General features: G+C 41.3%; 1 protein-coding gene across 5 annotated transcripts; it reads right to left on the bottom strand.

Annotated features, from left to right (window-relative positions):
* Positions 1-17,779: 17,779 nt before the first annotated feature.
* Positions 17,780-21,154, bottom strand: LOC140515240 (ragulator complex protein LAMTOR1-like). Of its 5 annotated transcripts, none has more exons than XM_072625840.1 (4): positions 21,046-21,154; positions 20,343-20,413; positions 18,816-18,908; positions 17,780-18,719 (listed from the first exon to the last, which is right to left on the bottom strand). In XM_072625840.1, exons 3-4 carry the CDS (start codon positions 18,885-18,887, stop codon positions 17,958-17,960), a joined length of 834 nt encoding a protein of 277 aa, XP_072481941.1. In that variant the 5' UTR covers positions 18,888-18,908; positions 20,343-20,413; positions 21,046-21,154; the 3' UTR covers positions 17,780-17,957. The 5 variants fall into 5 exon arrangements, with proteins under 5 accessions (XP_072481941.1, XP_072481942.1, XP_072481939.1 ...); XM_072625841.1 differs by having other exon boundaries at positions 18,816-18,899; XM_072625838.1 differs by having other exon boundaries at positions 18,816-18,951; positions 20,344-20,413.
* Between the last annotated feature and the right edge of the window lie 271 nt (positions 21,155-21,425).

Genomic DNA, 21,425 nt, shown 5'->3' with positions numbered 1-21,425 from the left:
ACACTGGGAAGGGAAATGAGAGGGATGAGGGAGAAGCATGAAAAGCAGATCAGCTCCCTGCTAAAGGAGAACCAAAAAAATCTTGAAGAAATTGGCACCTTGAGAACTAGCCTAACTCAGTTGGCAAGGGAGGTGCAAGGGGCCAATGAGGAGAAGAATGATTTCAAAAGCAGAATTAACCAAATGGAAAAGGAGATTCAAAAGCTCACTGAAGAAAATAGATCTTTCAAAACTGGAATGGTACAGATGGACGCTAAGGACTTTATGAGAAAGACAGATATCTCAGAACATACCGCGCAGATTCGAAAAATGGAAGATAATGTGAAATATCTTACTGGAAAAACAACTGACCTGGAAAATAGAATCAGGAGAGACAATGTAAAAATTCTGGGACTACCTGAAAACCATGATCAAAAGAAGAGCCTAGACATCATCTTCCATGAAATTATCAAGGAAAACTGCCCTGAGATTCTAGAACCAGAAGGCAAAATAAATATTCAAGGAATCCGCAGAACACCGCATGAAAGAGATCCAAAAAGAGAAACTCCTAGGAGCATTGTGGCCAAATTCCAGAATTCCCAGGTGAAAGAGAAAATATTGCAAGCAGCTAGAAAGAAACAATTCAAGTATTGTGGAAATACAGTCAGGATAGCACAAGATCTGGCACCCTCTACATTGAAGGATAGAAGGGAATGGAATAGGATATTCCAGAAGTCAAAGGAACTAGGACTGAAGCCAAGAATCACCTACCCAGCAAAACTGAGTATAATACTTCAGGAGAAAAAATGGTCTTTCAATGAAATAGAGGACTTTCAAATTTTCCTGATGAAAAGACCAGAGCTGGAAAGAAAATTTGACTTTCTAACACAAGAATGAAGAGAACCATGAAAAGGTGAACAGCAAAGAGAAGTCATAAGGGACTTACTAAAGTTGAACTGTTTACATTCCTACATGGAAAGACAATATTTGTAACTCTTGAAACATTTCAGTATCTGGGTACTGGGTGGGAGTACACACACACACACATGCACACACGCACACACACATAGAGACAGAGTGCACAGAGTGAATTGAAGAGGATGGGATCATATCTTAAAAAAAAATGAAATCAAGCAGTGAGAGAGAAATATTGGGAAGAGAAAGGGAGAAGTTATATGGGGCAAATTATCTCTCATAAAAGAGGCAAGCAAAAGACTTATTAGTGGTTGGATAAAGAGGGGAGGCAAGAGAAAAACATGAGGTCTACTCTCATCACATTCCACTAAAGGAAAGAATATAATGCACACTCATTTTGATAGGAAAACCTATGTCATAATACAGGAGAGTGGGGGACAGGGGTATAAGCAGGGTGGGGGGGAGGATAGAGGGGAGGGGAGGGGAGGAGAATGTAATACGAGCTTGACACTCATGGGGAGGGAAAGGACCATAAGAAAATAGAAGTAATGGGGGACAGGATAGGATGGAGGGAAATATAGTTAGTTCTATACAACACAACTAGTATGGAAATCATTTGCAAAACTAAACAGATATGGCCTATATTGAATTTCTTGTCTTCCAAGGGGAAGGGGTGGAGAGGGAGGGAGATAAAGAAGTTGGAACTCAAAGTGTTAGGACCAAATGTAATGTTCTTACCACTGGGTAACAAGAAATACAGGTTAAGGGGTCAAGAAATCTATCTGGCCCTACAGGACAAAAGAGAAGACAGAGACAAGGGCAGGGAGGGAGGATAGAGGAGAGAGCAGATAGGTCACAGGGGCAATTAGAAAGCTTGGGTCTGGGGGGAGGAGGGGATAAAAGGGGAGAAAATTTGTAACCCAAAATTGTGTGAAAATAAATGTTAAAAGTTAAATAAAAAAAAAAAACAAGTGAGCATGCTCTGGGCTAGGGGAACAGCTTATGCAAAGGTATGTAGGTGGGAGATAAAATGTAATATATAAGAAGGAGCAAACAGGCTAATTTAGTCTGAATCTCTGAATCACAGAAAACATGAAGGAAAGTAAAGGAAGGATGGACCAGAGATTGAAGAACATTAAATGCTATATAGAGACAACAGCTGGAAAGACATCGGAACTCTGATATGATACAATGACCATTCCTTCTCCTGGCAAAGAGGTTGTGGACTACAGATGAAGAATGACGTGGACAGACATGGTCATACATGTCCAGTGCGTTGGTCTATTTTGCTTAACTTTACTTTATTATGATGGAGAGGCCAACCAGTTCATTGGTAAATAGCTGGGATGTTTTCCTCAGTGACATAAAAGGTGACATTCTAATCAAATTAAAGAGGAAAAATTACATTTCATATCTATGGAAAGGGAAAGTGTTGGTGACCAAACAAGGGATAGGGAGGATCACAGAAAAAAAAAACATTTTTGATTATATAAAATTTAAAAGTTTTTGTACAAACCAAACCAACACAGCTAAAATTAAAAAGCAAACAGTTAACTGGGGGGAAAAAACTTTGCAAAAAGTTTCCCTGATAAAGGTCTTATATCCAGGATTTGTAATGAACTGATTCAAACATAAGTAAAAGAGATATACCAATAAATTGTCAAATGATATAGATTATAAATTCTCAAAGGAAGAAAACTATCAAGAAATATAAGAAAAAAATGTTCTACATCACTAAGGATTGGAGAAATGCAAATTAAAATAACTCCCATCCATAAGGTTGACAAAAATTTTTTAAAAAAAGGAAATCACAATGGTTAGAGTGGCTGTGGGAGAAAGGGCACACTAATGCACTGTTAGTGCAGCTGTAAATTAATATAGTCATTCTGGAGAGTAATTCCGAACTATGCCCTCGAAGTCACTAAAATGTGCATTGCTTTTAACTAAATGATACTACTACTGGGCATGTACCTTGTGGAGAGTAGCTCTTTTTGAATTATCAAAGAGTCAGAAACTGAGGGGCTGCCCATCAACCCAGGAGCAGCTGAACAACTTATGGCATATAAATGTAATGGAATCTTATTTCACTGTAAGAATAATCAAAGAGGTAGTTTCAGAAAAAATCTAGGAAAACATAAATGAAGGCAGCATAAAGAGTATGCAAGGGGAAGAGCTAGGAAGATCAGGATAGAAGGCCCCTGGCCCTGGAGAGCCACAAATTCCAAGAGACGGAGATGAAAAGAGAGGACGAAGGGATGGAGAGGGAAGGCAAAGGGGGGAAGAATGAAGGGAGAGGGAAGGAGAATGGAGGAAGGGAGGGCAATACAGAAAGAGAGAGACAGAGAAAGAGGTGGAGTAGGGAGACAGAGACAGAGAGAAAGAGACAGAGACAGAGACAGAGGCAGAGAGAAAGTATTCCAGGCACTCCAGAAAATGACCAAGATCTAAAGTCAGTAGAAAGGTGAGTTCCAATAACGCTTATACTTATTGATCAACCAGCTCCCTGAGGTTTAGCATCCTCGTTATAAAGTGGGGATAATAATAACACCTACCCTCATGCAGTGGCTGAAGACTCAAATGAGATGTTTGTGAAACACACTGCAAACCTTAAAGAACTGCATTGAGGTGAGTTATTACTGACAATTTAAGTCTGAAAGTTGAAAAACAGGACTCTTGAAAACTGGACCTCTGGGCCAGCATTGGCACATGTGGCACATGTGCCATGATCTGATTGGTTTTGAAGTTAACATACTTGAACAGTTGGAAGGATCTCTGATCTCATGGCAATGAGTCCTCTCTCTACCCATGCAGACTGTAATTCATCCAGCCTTTCTCGTCCTGCGTGATTCTTGCCCGTGTCTTTCTGTAGTTCTACTCAACAGAGTAGTCTTTCTTGGATTCTTAGCACTTTGGGAATGCCAGTGTAGAACCTGTGATCTTATGTGTTATCACTCACCCTTTCTACATGGACAGCCTCTCACACCTTGTTTCCTCATCTATTTTCTCAATAACATCTTTTATTCTACTTTTTCTATGCAATCATTCCAATGAAAGGCATTTATTAAGTGCCTCACAACCATCATCCTAGGTTCTGCAAATACAAAGACAAGAATGGAACTGTCCCTGTCCCCAAAGAGTTCATCAGGAGATAAAACACATGAACACATGATTATATACAGGAAATCTACAAAATCAATGCAAAGTGAGTTCAGCATCTAAAGGTATCAGGAAGAGCTTTGTGGAAGAGCTGGTACTTCATCGAGCCTGGTTCTTGAGATGAACTATAATGGGAGATAAGGACAAATGAAAAGTCAGAGAATTCGAAGGTTGTCAAGAATCTGGATGACTCAAAAGACTGCAACATCCCTGACAAAAACAAGGCAGTTGGGGGAAAAGGTGAGTTTGGGAAGAAAGATGAAAGTCATCATTGGTAACATCTACACATCATATGGATGCCCATTAGGTCACTAGCGATTCTGATTCTTCTAAGGGTGTAGTGCAATTGAGCATGACCAGGAAAATATTGATGATGAAGAGATCAGCTTTTGTTCCAGCAATCGGTTTGGGATCACTGAGAATACTGGGCAATTTCCCAAATGCTATTCAGCCCATTCTCAGCCTCCAAGTTAACTTCTGGGCCCAGTTCATAGTTTGTGTGCCAAGAGAGCCTGAGGAAGATGGACTCACTCAATACTGGGCTGCCCAGAGAACTGCACATCACAATCTCAGTAACCGGCATTTTTCATCCCCTCAGAGAGCTCCCCTTGCTAAAATGGTGGTGTTTTATCCTGATGGCTCATAAAGCACATGCATTTTTATAAATGCCAATTTGTAAAGCACAATTTACACAACAGAGCAAATCCAGACAACCCTATATTATTTGCATCCCAGTAAGTCAGTCAATGGTCTCAAAGTTCTGCAAGGGTAGCCATCTGTGAGTGTGTGTGTGTGTGTGTGTGTGTGTGTGTGTGTGTGCGTGCATGCTACATCTTTGGGAAAGGCAACAGAGAGCCTGGGTTCACACATTCTGGCTGCATGGTCTTGGCAAGGCCGCTAACATCTCTGTGGCCCAGGCAAATCTAAGACTTTAACTTACAGACAAGTGACTGATCTATACCTGTAGAAGGACTTTTCACACTTGAAATTCCGTATGCTAATGAAATCACAGATATGGAGAAAGAGCTAGAGATACAGTATGAACATAAATTAGTGTAGATTTAAATGCATGTGCATAAAGGCATGCATATATATAAATACATGTGTATATATATCATACATGCAGATAAACATGCATGCCTATGTGACATAATCATAATGTGGTACATATAATATACATTCATGTATGGGCATCTATGAACTGTGTACACACACGATGCTCACATAACATGTGTGAATGTATATTTGCACACATGGGTAATACAACACATGTATGGTATAGCTGTACATACATACATATAATATACTGCATATTATGTATATGTGAGATGTGCTTGTACATGTGGTGTTCAAGCACATGTAGAGCGATGTATATAGAACATACATATGTATTTTATATATGTAAATATATAGACATATGATATGTATTTCGCATGCATGTATGCATGTCTATGTATACATACATCTCTTTGGAAGGAAACCCTAGGCAAGGCCCTTCTCCTCTCGATGGCAGAGCCAACACTCTAAAGCTCCTAGGTCATAGATTTCTGGCTTGTGTGTTTCTGAGAGAGAGTTTGCACAGTGAGAGTTTCCAGCATGGAGAATTTACAGGTTTGGACTAATACCCACACACATATCTTTGAAAGGAAATCATGCTTAGTAATCTTCTAAGTTAGCCAGGTTATAGGCCTCAGTGCGCTTGTAATTGCTAGGCATTAGCAGAACTGTCACCCTAGCCTGCAAAGTCCCACTGAAGATCACACTTCATTTGCCACCAGTACTAATGTAACTACTGGCCAGAAGGATGCCACATGTCATCAGCAGGCCTCCAACTGATCACATTGAGTAAATAAAGTGCTAGCCAATCACTGCTGACTGTATCAGATCATGTATGCGTCTGGTCATGACCAACAGCAACATGAAGACTGAATCTAAGACCTGTGCTGAGAGCAAAATATCCAAAGGACCAAAGTGGGACATGGATCAAAATCACTGAAAACATTTAGCATGGGACTGCAAGCTTACCTAAAAGATGCCTGAGTGCTTTGTGTGGGACACAATGGATACAAGCTGAAAGACTAGAATGATGCTTACTCTCAAGCACATACTGTCCCATTGGTGTCTATTCACGATACCAAATACCCAGGCTATGAGAGATGGTCCTACTTTTGAGTATTTTTTAATATCCTGTTTCACTGTGGGATCTGTCAACCCAGACATCCAAGGGCAAAGTAACCCCCTACCCCTGCAATACCTCTGACCTCATTTTCCAGAATGATGGCAGGAAAGATAAGCCCAACTTAGAGGAAAGGTTCCTGCACAGACCTGAAGGTCACATTTGGAAACCCTGTTTAGGAGACATTACTTCTGTCCTGTTGGACTCAACTTACAGAGGGCAAGGACAAGGGCAAGGGCAATGCCACTTTTAACCTTCGTACTATTGACAGCTAAGCACGCCTTGGCTGCTGTTGTGTTCATCCTTCATTTTCTAAGAAGAACATTATATCAGAGAAAGGATGACATGACTTGCACTTGACTTTGTCTAGAGTAAAGGAGTGCTGTGCAAGGTCATCAGCCTCATTTTTACTCTTGAGATATCTGGATCCAGGGACAAGATATTCATCAGAATGACTGGAAATGGTCCAGAATGCAATGAGGGACCTTGGCCATTTCAGGTATTCACTTAGAGGGAGGTAACACCATTGAGTGAATAGGCTTCTTAAAAAAGAACTCAGAGAAAGGGCCTCTTAAAAAGGAAAAGAAAAAAGCAACAAAAACACTGGAAGGAAAAGAGAAACTTTTACTACTGAAAATCACTCTAAGTCAGCCATTAAGTGGAGAGTGGGAATTAAAAATGAGAAGCTTTTCAATAGACTTCCATGGATTATGATTGAAACTGATGCCTAGAGAACAGAATGACCACTAAATGTGAACTAAATGACCTTGGACAAGTGTTCAAGGACAAAAAGTGACAAGTCTTCCAGGAATCAAAATCCTTTATATGACTCTAATGTAAACTAAGACTTAGAAAGCTGGATAGACCAGTGTAAGATGACTAACAAGATCCTAGGATTAACAACATCAAGGCCTTCAAGGGATTAAAAGCCAGACCCCCTACTGTGAGAATAGGAGAAACTGAGGCCTAGGGAGTGTCAGGGACCTGTTTTTGATCACCTCCAATTTCATGGACCTAGAGATAATAAGGCCTTAAGAGCATTTGAACATGATATCCTCCATTAGACTCTTCCTGTAAATGAGACCTGGAGAGGTGTGGGAACCATTTTGGGATCATCTGCAAAAGTCTAAGGACTAAAAATGACAAGTCTTTCAGAGGCCTTGGAGTCCAAGTAATTCATGTGACTCTAAGGGAAACTGAGTGCTAGAGAGCTGGATTGACCATTTTAAGGGCCCAAAGAAGGTACTAGAATTAAAAATATCAAAACCTTTAAAGGCTTTAAAGCCAGACCCCCTGTGGTGAGGAAAGGAGAAACTGAGTCCTAGGGAGATTCAGGGATGGGATGACCTACAATTTCCTGGACCTGGAGGTAAGATGGTCTGAAGACCATTTATACCACAAGTCTCTCCCAGGTATCTACCTGAAAGTGAGGCCTAATGAGCCAAATGGCCATTGTATGTTCAGCCAGAAGGCTCCAAGCAATAATCATGACATCCTTCAGAGAGCTTAGAGTCCTAGTAATTTATGTGGCCCTAAAGGAAACTGAGTCCTAGAGAGCATGATGAATGAGCATAAGATCACTCCCACGCTGCAACGATGAAAAAAATATCAAGGAATTCAGTGAATTTAGAAATAGACATTATCTTATGCCTGTATGTGAGAGGGAGAAATGAGGACAAGGCAGCTTGAGGGACCTTAATGTGATCACCTACAGGATGCAAGGCGTAGAGCAAAGAGTACCCTATAGGCTTTTCCAGCAGAGGCTGCTGCAAGGACTCAGCCTGAAACTGAGGCCTATAGAGAAGAATGGCCATTGTATGGGCATCCACAAGTATGAAAGGACAAAAAGTGACAAGACTTGCAGGGTCCTCTGAATCTAAAACCTTTAGGTGACACTAAAGGAAGCTAAGTCCTAGAAAGCTGGATGTCACATAGTAAGATGATGAACAGTAAGATCAACAATGTAAAGGCCTTCAAAAGCTTTAAAGGCAGATACCCTACTGTGAGGATAGGAGAAACTGAGGCCTACGGAACATCAGGAACCTGTATGTGATCACCCACAATTTCCTAGACCTGGAGGTAAGAAGGTTTGAAGAGCATTTGCACATGGCATCCCCTATTGGACTCTTTCTGAAACTGGAACCTACAGAGCTGTGGAACACATTTTGGGAACGTCTGCAAAAGTCCAAGGACTAAAAATGACAAGTCTTTAAGAGGCCTTGAAGTCCAAGCAGTTCATGTGACTCTAACGGAAACTGAGTACTAGAGAGCTGGGCTGAACAGTTCAAGAGCTGAAAGAAGGACCTAGAATTAAAAATGTCAAGGCCTTCATAGGCTTTAAAGCTAGAACCCCCACTGTGAGGACAGGAGTTCCTGAGGCCTAGGAAGTTTCAGGGATGGGTATGTGATCACCTATAATTATGTAGAAAAGGAAGTAAGAAGGCCTTAAAACCATTTACACAAGCCCCTCCCAGGTATCTACCTCAAAGTGAGGCCTAGTGAGCCACAGGACCATTGTATGTTCAGTCAGAAGGGTTCAAGCAATAATCATGACTTGTCCTTCAGTGCTTAGAGTCCAAGAAATTTATGTGCCTGTCATGGAAAACAAGTCCTAGAGAGTTGCATGGACAAGTGTAAGATCAGTCCCAAGCTCCAACAACGAAAAAATGTCAAGGCATTCAATGACTTTAGAGCCAGAACCCATGTTGAGACTGTGGGGAGAGAGTGGAAAATGAGAACAAGGGAGGTTATGTAATCACCTATAAGATTTTAGACCTAGAACAAGCAGGACCCTAATGGCATTTATACTACAGTTCCCTGAACCTGAGGCCTAGAGAGCAGAATGGCCACTGTATGTGTACACACAAGTGTCCAAGGACAAAAAGTGACAAGTCTGGCAGGGTCCTCAGAATCAAAACCTCTTATGTGACTCCAATGGAAACTGAGTCTTAGAAAGCTGGATAGCCCAGTGTAAGATGACTAACAAGATCCTGAGGCCTATAGAGCATCAGGACCTGGATGAGATCACCCACAATTTCCTAGACTTTGAGGTAAGAAGATCTTCAGGGCATTTCCACAGAATGCCCCCCTTGGACTCTTCCTGGGCAAAAGTCCAACGACTAAAAATGACAAGTCATTCAGAGACTTTGTAGTCCAAGCACGCCATGCAACTCTAAAGGAACCTGAATTGTAGAGAGCTGGATTTAACAGTTCAACAGCCTAAAGAAGGTCCCAGAATTAAAACTGTCAAGGCCTAGGAGATACTGAGGCCTAGGAAGTTTCAGGGATGTGTGTGTGATCACTCACAATTTACTAGACATGGAGGTAAGAAGGCCTTAAGACCATTTATACCACAAGTCCTTCCCAGGTGCTTCTGAAGGAAACCAAGTCATAGAGACCTCAATGGACAGTGAAAGATCACTCCCAAGCTCCTAGGATGAAAAAATGTGAAGGCATTCAATGGCTGTAGAGCCAGAAGCCCTACAGTGATGATAAGAGAAACTGAGACCTATGAAGCATGAGGGACCTGTATGTGATCACACATAATTTCCTAGACCTGGAGGTAAGAAGGCCTTAGGAGCATTTGCACATGATGTCCCCCATTCGACTCTGCCTGAAAGTGGGAACTAGAGAGCTGTGGGAACCATTTTGGGATCATCTGCAAAAGTCCAAGGACTAAAAATGACCAATCATTCAGAGACTTTGTAGTCCAAGCACTAAATGTGACTCTAAAGCAAAATGAGTGCTAGAGAGCTGGATTGACCACTTCAAGAGCCCAAAGAAGGTTCTTCAAATAACAATGGCACAGCTTTCAAGGGCTTTAAAGCCACATGCCCAGGTGGGAGGACTGGAGAAACTGAGGCCTAGGGAGATTTAGGGATGTGTATGTCATAACCTACAATTTCCTAGCCCTGGAGGTAAGAATGTCTGAGAACTATTTATACCAAAAGACTCTCCCAGCTATCTACCTGAAAGTGAGTCCTAGGGAGCCAAATGACCATTGTATGTCCAACCGAAAGGGTCCATGCAATAATCAAGATTCATCCTTCAGAGTGCTTACAGTCCAAGCAATTTCTGTGCCTGTAAAAGAAACAACATTCTAGAGAGCTGGACAGACAAGTGTAAGATCACTCCCAAGCTCCTGGGATGAAAAACATCAAGGCATTCGATGTCTTTTGAGCCAGACCCCATGTTGTGCCTGTGTGTGAGTGGGCAAAATGAAGAAAAGGGAGCTTGAGGGACCTGAATATCATCACCTACAGGATGCTAGGCCAAAAGTAAAGAGGACTCTAAGGACTTTTAGACAAGAAGCCCCTGCAAGGATAGAGCCTGAAACTGAAGCTGAGAGAGAAGACTGACCATTTTATGGGCACCCACAAGTCACAAGTCAAAAAGTCACAAGTCTTGCAGAGTCCTCAGAATCAAAACACCTTATGTGCCTCTACAGAAAACCTAGTCCAAGAGAGCTGCATGGACAAGTATAAGAACACTCCCAAACTTGTAGGGTATAAAAATGTGAAGGCATTCAATGACATTAGAAGGAAACCCCATGTTCAGATTGTGGGGAGAGGGAGGCAAATGAGAAGAAGGGAGCTACAGGGATCTGAATGTGATCCCTGATAGGATTCTAGGCCTAGAGCAAAAAGGACCCATAGGGAATTTACACTAGAGTCCCCTGCAAGGACTCAGCCTGAAACTGAGGTCTACAGGACAGAATGACCATTGTAGGTGCACCCACAAATATTCAAAGACAAAAAGTGAAAAGTCTTGTAGACAGAATTCAAAACTTCTAGGTGACTAAAGGAAACTAATTCTTAGAAAGCAGGATGGTGCAGTGAAAGATTACCAACAAATTCTTGGGATTAGCAATGTCATGGCCTACACGGGCTTTAAAGTCAGATGCCCTACTGTGAGGATAAGTGACACTGAGGACTAGGGAGCATCAGGGGCCTGTATGTAATCACTCACCTTTTCCTAGACCTGGAAGTAAGGAGGATCTAAGAGCATTTGGACATGACATCCTCCATTGGGCTCTTTCTGAAACTGACATGTAGAGAGCTGTGGGAACCATTTTGGGATCATCTGCAAAAGTCCAAGGACTAAAAATGGCAAATGTTTCAGAGGCCTTGGAATTCAAGCACGTCTTGTGACTCTAAAGGAAATTGATTGCTAGAGAGCTGGACTGACCAATTCAAGAGCCTAAAGAAGGTTCAAGAATTAAAAATGTCACAGCCTTCACAGGCTTTAAAGCCAGACCCCCTGTTGTGAGGACAGGAGAAGATGCAACCTATAGAGTGTCAGAGACCTGTATGTGATCACCCACCATATCCTAGACCTGGAGTTAAGAAGGCCTTAAGAGCATTTGCACATGATGTCCCTCATTCAACTCTGCCTGTAAGTGTGACATAGAGAACTGTGGGAACAATTTTGGGAACGTCTGCAAAAGTTCAAGGACTAAAAATGACAATTCTTTCAGAGGCCTTGGGGTCAAAGCACTTCATGCTACTCTAAAGGAAACTGATTGCTAGAGAGCTGGATTGACCATTTCAAGAGCCCAAAGAAGTCCTAGAATTAAAAATGTCAAAGCCTTCAAAGGCTCTAAAGCCACACCCCATGCTGTGAAGATAGGAGAAAATGAGGCCTAGGGAGCTTCAGGGATGTGTATGCGATGACCTACAATTTCCTACACTTGGAGCAGGCCTTAAGACCATTTGTACCACAAGTCCTTCCCAGGTATCTAACTGAAAGTGAGGTCTAGTGAGCTAAATGACCATTGTTTGTTTAGGAGCAAATGTTGAGAATTGTTTGTGCATGCCACTGGAAAATAAGAAATACAGGTGATGGGGTATAGAAATCTATCTTGCCCCACAAGAAAAGAGAGAAGATGGGGATAAGGGAAAGGAGGGGTGTGATAGAAGGGAGGGCAAATTGGGGGAAGGGACAATCAGAGCGCATGGTGTCTTGGGGTGGGAGGAGGGGAGAGATGGGGAGAAAATTTGGAACTAAAAATCTTGTAAAAATGAATGTTGACAACTGAAAATAAATAAATAAATTTTAAAAAAAGAGAAGGTCAATGTGTAAGCCCAGAAAAGAATAGCTATAAGTACAAAGACACAGAGGGAAAGGGGAATAAAAGGTCCTAGACAGTGGGACTACAAGGGTATGTGGAAGAAATTAAGCAAGGAATTTTTTTTAATTAGAGCTGTTGAGAGGAAAAAATGAAATGATAAAACAAAAGCTTAGAACAGAAAGTAGAAAATCCTACCAAAGTATGGAGTTGCATGAATAATAGAATAGAGAAATTCAAAATCAATATCTACATGAAACAAGAAATATGAGAATAAAATGAAAAAGATAAAAAAGAAAATATAAGGTATATAACTATATGTATGTATATGTATATATACATACATACACATACACAAATATATAGTTAAAAATAGACAACCTAGAAAGCAGGTTGAAGACAGATCATTTAGAAGCATAAAACTCCCAGAAAACCCTAATGAAGCCCCAAAACTAAGTATCACATTTCTGGGAATAATAAAAAGAAAACTGCCCTGAACTGTTAGAATGAGAAGGCAAAGTGAAAATAGAAAGACTTCACCATGGTACTGTAAAAATCAAATGACATCAATGAAAATTTATTTTTAAAAACTTGAAAAAAGAAGGAAAACATCCCTGATTCTTCCTACAAAATGGGATATGCGTATGGATTCCTTCACTGAAAGTATGCAAGAATGTCGTCAGCAATATCTAGAGCTTCTAAATCAAGGAATATGTACTCTGAAGAATCAGAAGAGTTTAGTAAAGAAACAGCAACTCATAACAATAAAGTTTAAAAAAAGACTTAAAACAGAGATCAACTTCTCCTGCAGAACTGAGTATGATCTTGCTTGGGGGGAAATGGAAAGCTAAATATGATGGTTTTCAAGATTCCTGATGAAAGGTATGGTGGGGGCGCGAATCCTTGAAATACAAACTGACCATCCATCATAAAACATGTGATCTATTAAGGGCATTTAGATTAAATAATGTAATTTTTGAAATGTGTGAGTCAAAGAATAAAACATGGAGATAAATAAATCTATCAAAGAAAATTAAAACAATGAGATAATATATATCACAACTTTTAAAACGGAGGCAAAGTGAGCCTTAGGGGGAATTTATATCTCTACACACTTTCTTCAACAATAGAGAGAGAAAAAAACATCAGTTATTTGGTTACATAACCATAAATAAAATGAATAGTAAACAGATTTTAAAATATAAAAAATAAAACCATATATTTTCTGTACTCTATATACTATAAAGCATGTGTCTATATCAACAAAAATTATAAAAACGACAAATGTTTAAAAATAGAAATTCTGAAAAGTCAAAGAGAGAAATGAAAACCAAAAAACCCACCTTGGAATGATAAAAATCAATCAAACAACATGTATTTATTAAGCGTCTACTATGTGCTAAGCACTAAGAATTCATATCATTGTTTATCTCCCCTCTAAGAGAAACTGAGACTTCCGCATTGATCTTAAACAATTACTGGAGTGCAAGATGTGTAAAAAAGATGCCCCTTCTACAGAGCCAAGCAAACAATAGACACAGGGATGACAACCAGGCAAAAGGCAAACAACCACAAAGAAAGCAAAGCCAATATTGCAAAATTGAAAAATCTAGCCCAGCTGGAAAAGATAGCTGGACACCCTCACCCCATCCCTTTGCAGACTGTGGGAAGTGGACGAGTGTGGTGCATTGCATACATTTTCTGACTTTTTCTGTGTGTAGATCAGGAATGCTGATTTTTTCCCCCCTTCTTTTTCTTTTCGTTTCTTTTCTCTCTTTTTTTTTTTTGGTCTTGAAAACAAATTGTTTGTTATATGGGATGGCTCTCTGGGATGGCGAGTGGGTGGGGGAAGGATATTAGGGGAAATCATAGTGATTTTAAAAAAAAACCTAAAGATCACCATAAAAAATTTGTTTTTAAAAACTGACAAAAAATAAAATCGTATAAAGAAAAAGAAAAGACCTCTGATTCTGATCTTGGATTTAAAACCAAACAGTTGTTTACACTTTGGACTGGTCAAATGTATGTTTAGATGAATTGATTGTATGCTATACCCAAGTGCTGGGGACACTGGACTGTAATGTTTTGAAAGGGAAATTTTTTTAGTAGGCATTTTAGCACTCAAGTATAATATGCATCCATGGCAACCGACTCATAGTGATTTAGAAGCACAAATGACGGCTTGTCCATTAATCTTCCTCCTAAGAAAAAAATAAAATTCTCTCCTCCAGGACAAGACTCCAATATTGAATGATAAATCAATTGATTAAGTGCTTGAATTAGTGCCTTCTATATTAGAATGTAAGTGCTTTGACCCTTGTATCCCTTCCATTGTATTAGATAAAAACTTAATGGTTTATTGTTGTGAAGTAAAAAAAAAAAAAAGTGTGTGTGTGTGTGTGTGTGTGTGTGTGTGTGCGTGTGTGTGCAGACTGTCATTGTCTTTATTTTAAAAAATTGGGCAAATGATGTGGAAATTGAAATAAGTCCAAATGAATATAAAACATGCTTTTGTTGATCAAATTGTATTTGAAATATATCTCTTTCCTCCTTGAAATTATTTTGTTTTGTTGGAGGAATATAGATCTATTATGCCCACATATATTCTTGAACTCACAGTTTTAGAGCTGAAAGGGTTAGATAGATATTGAAGCCCAGAGTGGTTATTAAGGAACTTGCCCAATGTCACACAGTTATTATCAGAATTTGAATTTGAACTCAGGGAGTACTAGTGATTTTGGAAGATTTGAATTTATATGTTAGGCGTTTTGTTTTGTTTTTGTAGATCAAGTGAGATTTTTTAAATGGAACAGTTTTTTATAATGAGACAGCCTATGTTGACCCTCAGTGTCAAAGCCTGGGTTCAATTTGTAACCAATATTCTTGGTAGCTGTGTGACCTTAAACAAGTCAGTGAATCTTTTTCAAGTTCAGTTTCCTTATTTATAAAACAGGAATAGTAAGAGTACTATCTCATAGTGAGGTTGTGAGGACCAAAATTAGATTAAGTGTATAAAGTGCTTTGGAAAACTTGAAGCAAATAAACACAGTTTGCCCCTTTAAAATAGTGCTGAAATAATCCATGAGAAAAATTTCTAGTGCAGATCTTCATCTGTTAGATGAGATAACTGCATTAAATCAGAAATGCCCCTTTTAGGTTATGCCTATATTTAAAACGTGGGAGAGAAGAATGAAATATCTTTCCAGAAAATTCTTTTTTTTTTTAACATTTATTTTTTTAAATGATGAGTTTCAAATTCTCTGCCTCCCTCCAGCCCCTGCCCCAGCCACTGGGGCTAGCCTTTTTGGATTTTTTTTTCTTTTTTTTAACTTTCATTTCTTTATTTTGAGTTCCAAATTTGCTTTCTCTCTCCATTCCTCCCCTACCCATTGAGAACTTTGCAGATAAATTTTTTTTAACATTTAAAAAAATTTTGAGTTTTAATTTCTTTCCCTTATTCCAGTCCCTTTCCCACCTATTGAGACCAACCTTTCTGGATATTTTTTCTTTAAACATTCATTTTTAAATTTTGAGTTACAAATTCTTATTCTCCCTCTGGCCCCTCTCCCATCCACTGAGAAGGCCAGACTTTCCAGATAATTTTTTTAAACATTAAAAAAGACCCAAACTTTGAGTTAATTTTTTCTTTTTTTTTAAACATTCATTTTTAAATTTTGAGCTTCAAATTCTCTTCCTCCCTCCAGTTCCTCCCCAATCCGTTGAGCTAGCCAGCCTTTCCAGATAATTCAAAACAAAAAAACAAAAAAACCAACCTTGTGTCCTTCCTTCCGCCTCATTATTTTTCTGGTGAACGTTTGGGGGTCCTTGGGCTTGTCCGTGCCAGATAACCGTATATGAACCGTAGATGTGACCAGTTTTAAATACTTTCCATTTTTTCGGCCACCACTAGCCAGTGACATCTGACCTTTCTCAGGTCTTTGGACAATACTTTTTTTTTAAGAGTTGGATTTGCCTGCTCAGAGGAAAGAGGGAAGCTTGAGAGATATAGGCTGGGAAGCTTCATTCCCATATAAATGAGGCAAGTGGATGTATTATGAAACTCTTTTTCTCATGTCGTTTCTTAGTGTAAATGATGGGGTTTTGAAGAAGCAGAACCCGAGTTCAAATCCCCAACTTAATTTGTCACGTAATACCCGAGTTGAGTAAATTATTTCTGTTTTCCGAGGTTTTATTTTCCTCCTGTAAAATTCAGGAGAGCTGAATTAAGTGAGACCAGAGGTCTTTTTCAGCTCTCACTCTGTTCCATTTATTTTTCAATGTTTTTATATTTTTTAATGTTCATTTTTACCCCCTAAATCTATGAGCTTATGAACGATGTACAGTACAGAGCAAATATTATTTAATTTGTCTGACTGGCACCCTGAGAGAAGTGAGACTGAGAGAACATTAGGGCCAGTGCTGAGTTAACAGTTACCCCTATAAGGTGACAGAACTAGGTAAATACACTTTTCTTTCAGCCTGAGATAATGAGATTGGCATAAGATAACAAGGGGCATCGAAAAGGGACCCAGGGCAAGCAGGCATATGTCCATGAACGTCATACTTTTAGTTCACAGAGGAAATGGTGAATTTCATTCGGGACACAAAAATGCATTTGGAAAGTCAAAATTATAAATAATAGTAGTACCAAAAATACCCACCAGCTAGGACACCCTCACCAGCTGGGCACAAACTTAGATGGTCATTCTGCTGGGATGTAACAATGGCTTGCAAACGCCTAATTAGCAGTCCAAAGACTGCAGGACTAGCAAGCTGCATTCATTCATTGGGTGGCTGCCTGGCGACCAAAGGTACAGAATTGTGTGACTGCAGACAGTGAGAGAAATCTGGGCTGGGATCAAAGTCTATAACCTTATAGAGAAAATCCTGAAGGTGCAGTCCATTTTGAATGGGAGAAACGAGGAAGAAGGTAGTGGCTGGCACAGCAGAGGCTTATAGTGGACAGACAATACTGCACACGTTAAGACGTTGCCTAGTCTTCATTTAAATTGTCCAGGTTTACCCTATAGGTTCGGGAAACACTATTAACAAAGAACTTGCAGCCTAGATTTCTCAATTCTAAGAGGACAAATTTTCCAACCCCTCCCATCGTAGGTTCTCTTTTTCTGTGTGGGTCAAGGTTTAGAGCTAAGAAATATAGGTAAGGAGACGGTTAATTAAGAATGCTTGAAGGCTTCACCCTCGGGGGGTTTGGGTAGAAAGTGGATTGGAGAAAATCGTTTTTTTCGCCTCGGGTTTTTCTTTTGAATTGGAGTGAGTACTGAATGCTGCGGCCCAGAACAAAGGGATGAGGGGGAAAAAAGGATCAGTTGATTTGATTGATAAGCAGGGCTTGGGGGGGAGGGCGGGGGGTCCGCGCGGTCGGTCTGTAGTTTAAACCGTGAGAAAGAATCAGATTAGCAAATTTGTAAAATAAAGGGTGGTGGTCGGTGCCGAAAAAAAAACCACAAAGCCACACATTTCAATTCGATGCAATTAAACTTTATTCAGCACCTAGTGGAGTTTAGGTGTGGAGGCAGGTAAAGCGAGGGTGGGAGGGGTTGGGGCTGGGGGGCGGTGGAAGTGTGCGGCAGCTGGAGATGGGGCTGTCGCCAGGACTGTGCTCGGCTGCGCCCGCTGGAGGCCGCTTGGCTCAGGGCCCCTCTATGGAAAAGGATCCACAAAGGGCCAGGGGTAGGGGCTGGGGTTGGGGGACGGGGCCGGGCTCGGGGGCCGGGCCGGGGCCGGGGATGGGGGCGGGGAGGGATTCGGGTCTAGGATGGAGTCGAATTGCCACAGAACCAGCTCCAGGACCCCGGGGACTGGATAGAGGGGGAGGGGGGCTCTCTCCAGATTCCCCCCGCCGCTCACACCACCTCGAACGGCACCACCAGCTCTTCCTGATGCTGAACGCGCACGTGCTGCATGGCGTGGTGGGCGTCTCCCGCTATGCGGATGGCCTGCTGTACGTCGGCGTAGGGCACCAGGGCCTCGGCCAGCACGTGGTGTGGCTGGTTGGTGAGGGAGGGCAGGGGTGTGGAGGGCGGCTGCTTCTTCTTCCAGTAGCTCCTGAGGCGACCGCTGCAGCCTCCACTGCCGTCGCAGCCCTCGCCGACGCCCCCTATGCGCACAACGGCCAGATTGACCATGGCCAGCCGCTTGTGGTACAAGAGAGCTCGCTCTCTGTACTCGTGGGGCGTCAGGCGCAGAGACTGAGCCGCTGCCACGTTGATGAGACTGCTCGCCGTCCTGGCCAGGATAGCTGCTAGAAGGGACTGCTCGTCTTGACAGGTCTGCGAGTCGGATGTGGAGGCCCTGTCCTGCTCGCCGGGGGGTTCCAGCAGCCGAACCCGCTCTTCTGGAACGAGTACCGTCTCCTCCTCTTCCTTGAATCTGCAGCAGCAACTCCCCATGATCCTCGCTGGCCTGTTGTAGAAATTTGTTCAGGGCTGCAAATGGTGTGAGCCCTAGGCTAAGTAGCCCTGCTCATCCCCAACCTCCCATACCCGAGAAAGGCCCTACCTGGACTGTGCTCTGTTGAGCAACTGCCTCGTGTGCTCTCCTCAGCTCGGGGGAAATGCTCTGCTGCCACATGACCCAGAGGTGCTAAGCACACTCTCCACACATCGCGATGCCAGACCAGCCCATTGCCAAGGGCAAAGGGGGAGAACAGAAGAAAGCCAAAGACAATTAAGGCAAGGATAAGATGATTAGCTCCAGAAATATAAAGGACCCCCAAAAATGACAACAGGAAATGAATAACTTATATAGAAAAAAATCACAGAGGGAAAAAAAATACAAGTTATCAAAGCATCATTCCTCTTTCCTCCCCTCTTTTGTCTCTCACCGAATTATCTGGTCCAGATAGATTCAAAGCTGGTTTTTTCAACCCTCCCAAGGTTTAATGATACATTTTATATATATTATATATTTTCTTCACGACTGTTAATAATACCAAGCATGTATTAGGCACAAACTGTGTGCTAAACCCTGTGATGGGGGGGGGGGGAGGGGGGGAGAACAAAGAAAAACTTAAAACAGCCCCTGCCAACAAGGAAAGGCAGAATGTATTCTGCCTGGCCCCAAGACAGAACTAAGAATCAGAGGCAGATTTAGACTGGGGCAGGGCGGGGTGGGGGTGGGGGAATAAAAATAAATAGATACAAACCTTGCTCACTGATACAAGTTTCTTGAGGCATCTACTCTCACTCCCTCACATTACAAAGGAGGACACTGAAGCCCAAATTGGATAAAGGACTTGCTCAAGGGGGTACAGCTAGTAACCAGTACAGCTGGGAACTAAAACCAGGCCTTCTGACTCCAAATCCAAAACAAAGCGCTCTGCCTAATGCAACAATTCCACTTTAATTCTCAAAATAAGGGCAGGGATTCCTAGTGGTCCTTAATATCCTCTCAGAGAGTCAACAAGGTCAAAATTTTTTTTATAACACTACCAAAAGGTTTTATTTTCACATATGGCCAATATCAATAGATCTAATCCACATAAACAAAAGTTCGGGGCGGGGGGGGGGGGGGGGGGGGGAGGCATGGAAATCCTCAATAATTTTTAAGAGGAAGTCCTGAGACCAATATATTTGAGAATTGTTAGCCTAATGGAATGGGCTGCCTCAAAAAAGAGGTTCCACATCACAGAGTGGAAAGAGCTTTTAATTTGGAGTCAACAGGACCTTCGGTTCAAATACAACCTCTACCACATTAGCTATGTTACCTTGGAAAAGTGACTCCACCTCTCCGGGTCTTACTTTCAACCTAGATAAAATGAGGGGGTCAGACAAAATGACGCCTAAAGGTACCCTCCACTTCTACATCTTTGATTCCCTTTTGGGTTAAAAAAAAAAAGCCCTAGGACCACATTAGCTATGTTGTAGTAAGGGATTCTTTTCATAAAAATAACTTGCCTTACTGCTTCTAAGGTTTGCAAAATCCTTTATGTATATTGTCTCATCTAATCCTCACAAAAATCCTGAGAGGTAGGTGCTAGTATCATACCCATTTTAGGAATTAAGGTTTTGATGTTAAAGAACTTACCTAGGGTCACAAATCCAGTAAATGACTGAGGCAGGATTCAAACTCCAGATATCCTTTCCAAACCTGACATGCTATGATTTTAGAGTGATAGGTGAACAAGAAAGAATTGGAACATGTTTATCCAAGAGAAATCAAGACTCAAAGTAAGATATGATTGCTGTTTTCAAGAATTGAAGAAAAATCAAGCAAGCAAGACATGAAACTTGTTCTCTTCACCCCCTCAGCAGGGGATACTTTAAAAATGAATGATTCCCAAACTTTTTGGTCTCAGGAACCAATTAAAAAAAATTAAGGACCCTTCCCCAGACCTTCTGCCATAAATGTTCCCATTTACCAAATTAGAAATGAAAACATCTTTGTATTATTATGAAAACTGTCTTGCCCTCCCACACTCTTTAAAAGGGACTCAGGGACTCCAAAAGATACCACTGGACCAGACTTTAAGAACTGCAGATGGGAGGAAAGCTGAGGATTTAGGTCTGACATAAAGATGAACTTTCTTTTCTATTCTCCCAAAGTGGAATGGGGTCGCCTCCCAGGAGCACTAAGTTCCCCTTTACAAAACCTCTTCAAGGAAATACTATTATAGAAGGAGAGGTATCTGGGTGGTCCAATGGTTAGAGTAGTGGACTTGAAATCAGAAAGACCTGAAATTCATTCCAAACTCAGATTCCAGTAACTCTCAGACTTAAAATACACTTACACCAGTCACTGCTTTCTTCCGAAAGGAACCTGGGCAAAAGCTCCCTCCTGCTCCTCTCTCTCTCTCCCTGCCTCTGTCCCTCACTCCATCCTCCCTCCCCCTGACCACCACACCCACACAAATCTGAGCCTTACATCTACTGGCTAGGGAAGTCCACTTGTTCCCTCCTCACTCTGCTGGGCTCTCCCTTAATTTAGTTTTTTGCCTTATCAAGTCACTGATCTCAGAGCATAATGTTTCCTATATTTAAAGACAGACAAGATACCTGCACAGAACCTTGGTCAGGATTTTAGATGTTGGCCTTCATTTCCTATTTTAGATGATCGTACTGATTTGCATATATTAATTGAAAGCTTCTAAACATCACTGCCATAACTTCA

This window comes from Notamacropus eugenii, chromosome X, assembly GCF_028372415.1.
Source record: "Notamacropus eugenii isolate mMacEug1 chromosome X, mMacEug1.pri_v2, whole genome shotgun sequence".
Classification (NCBI taxonomy): Eukaryota; Metazoa; Chordata; class Mammalia; order Diprotodontia; family Macropodidae; genus Notamacropus; species Notamacropus eugenii.
This window is presented reverse-complemented; position numbering and strand designations above follow the sequence as displayed.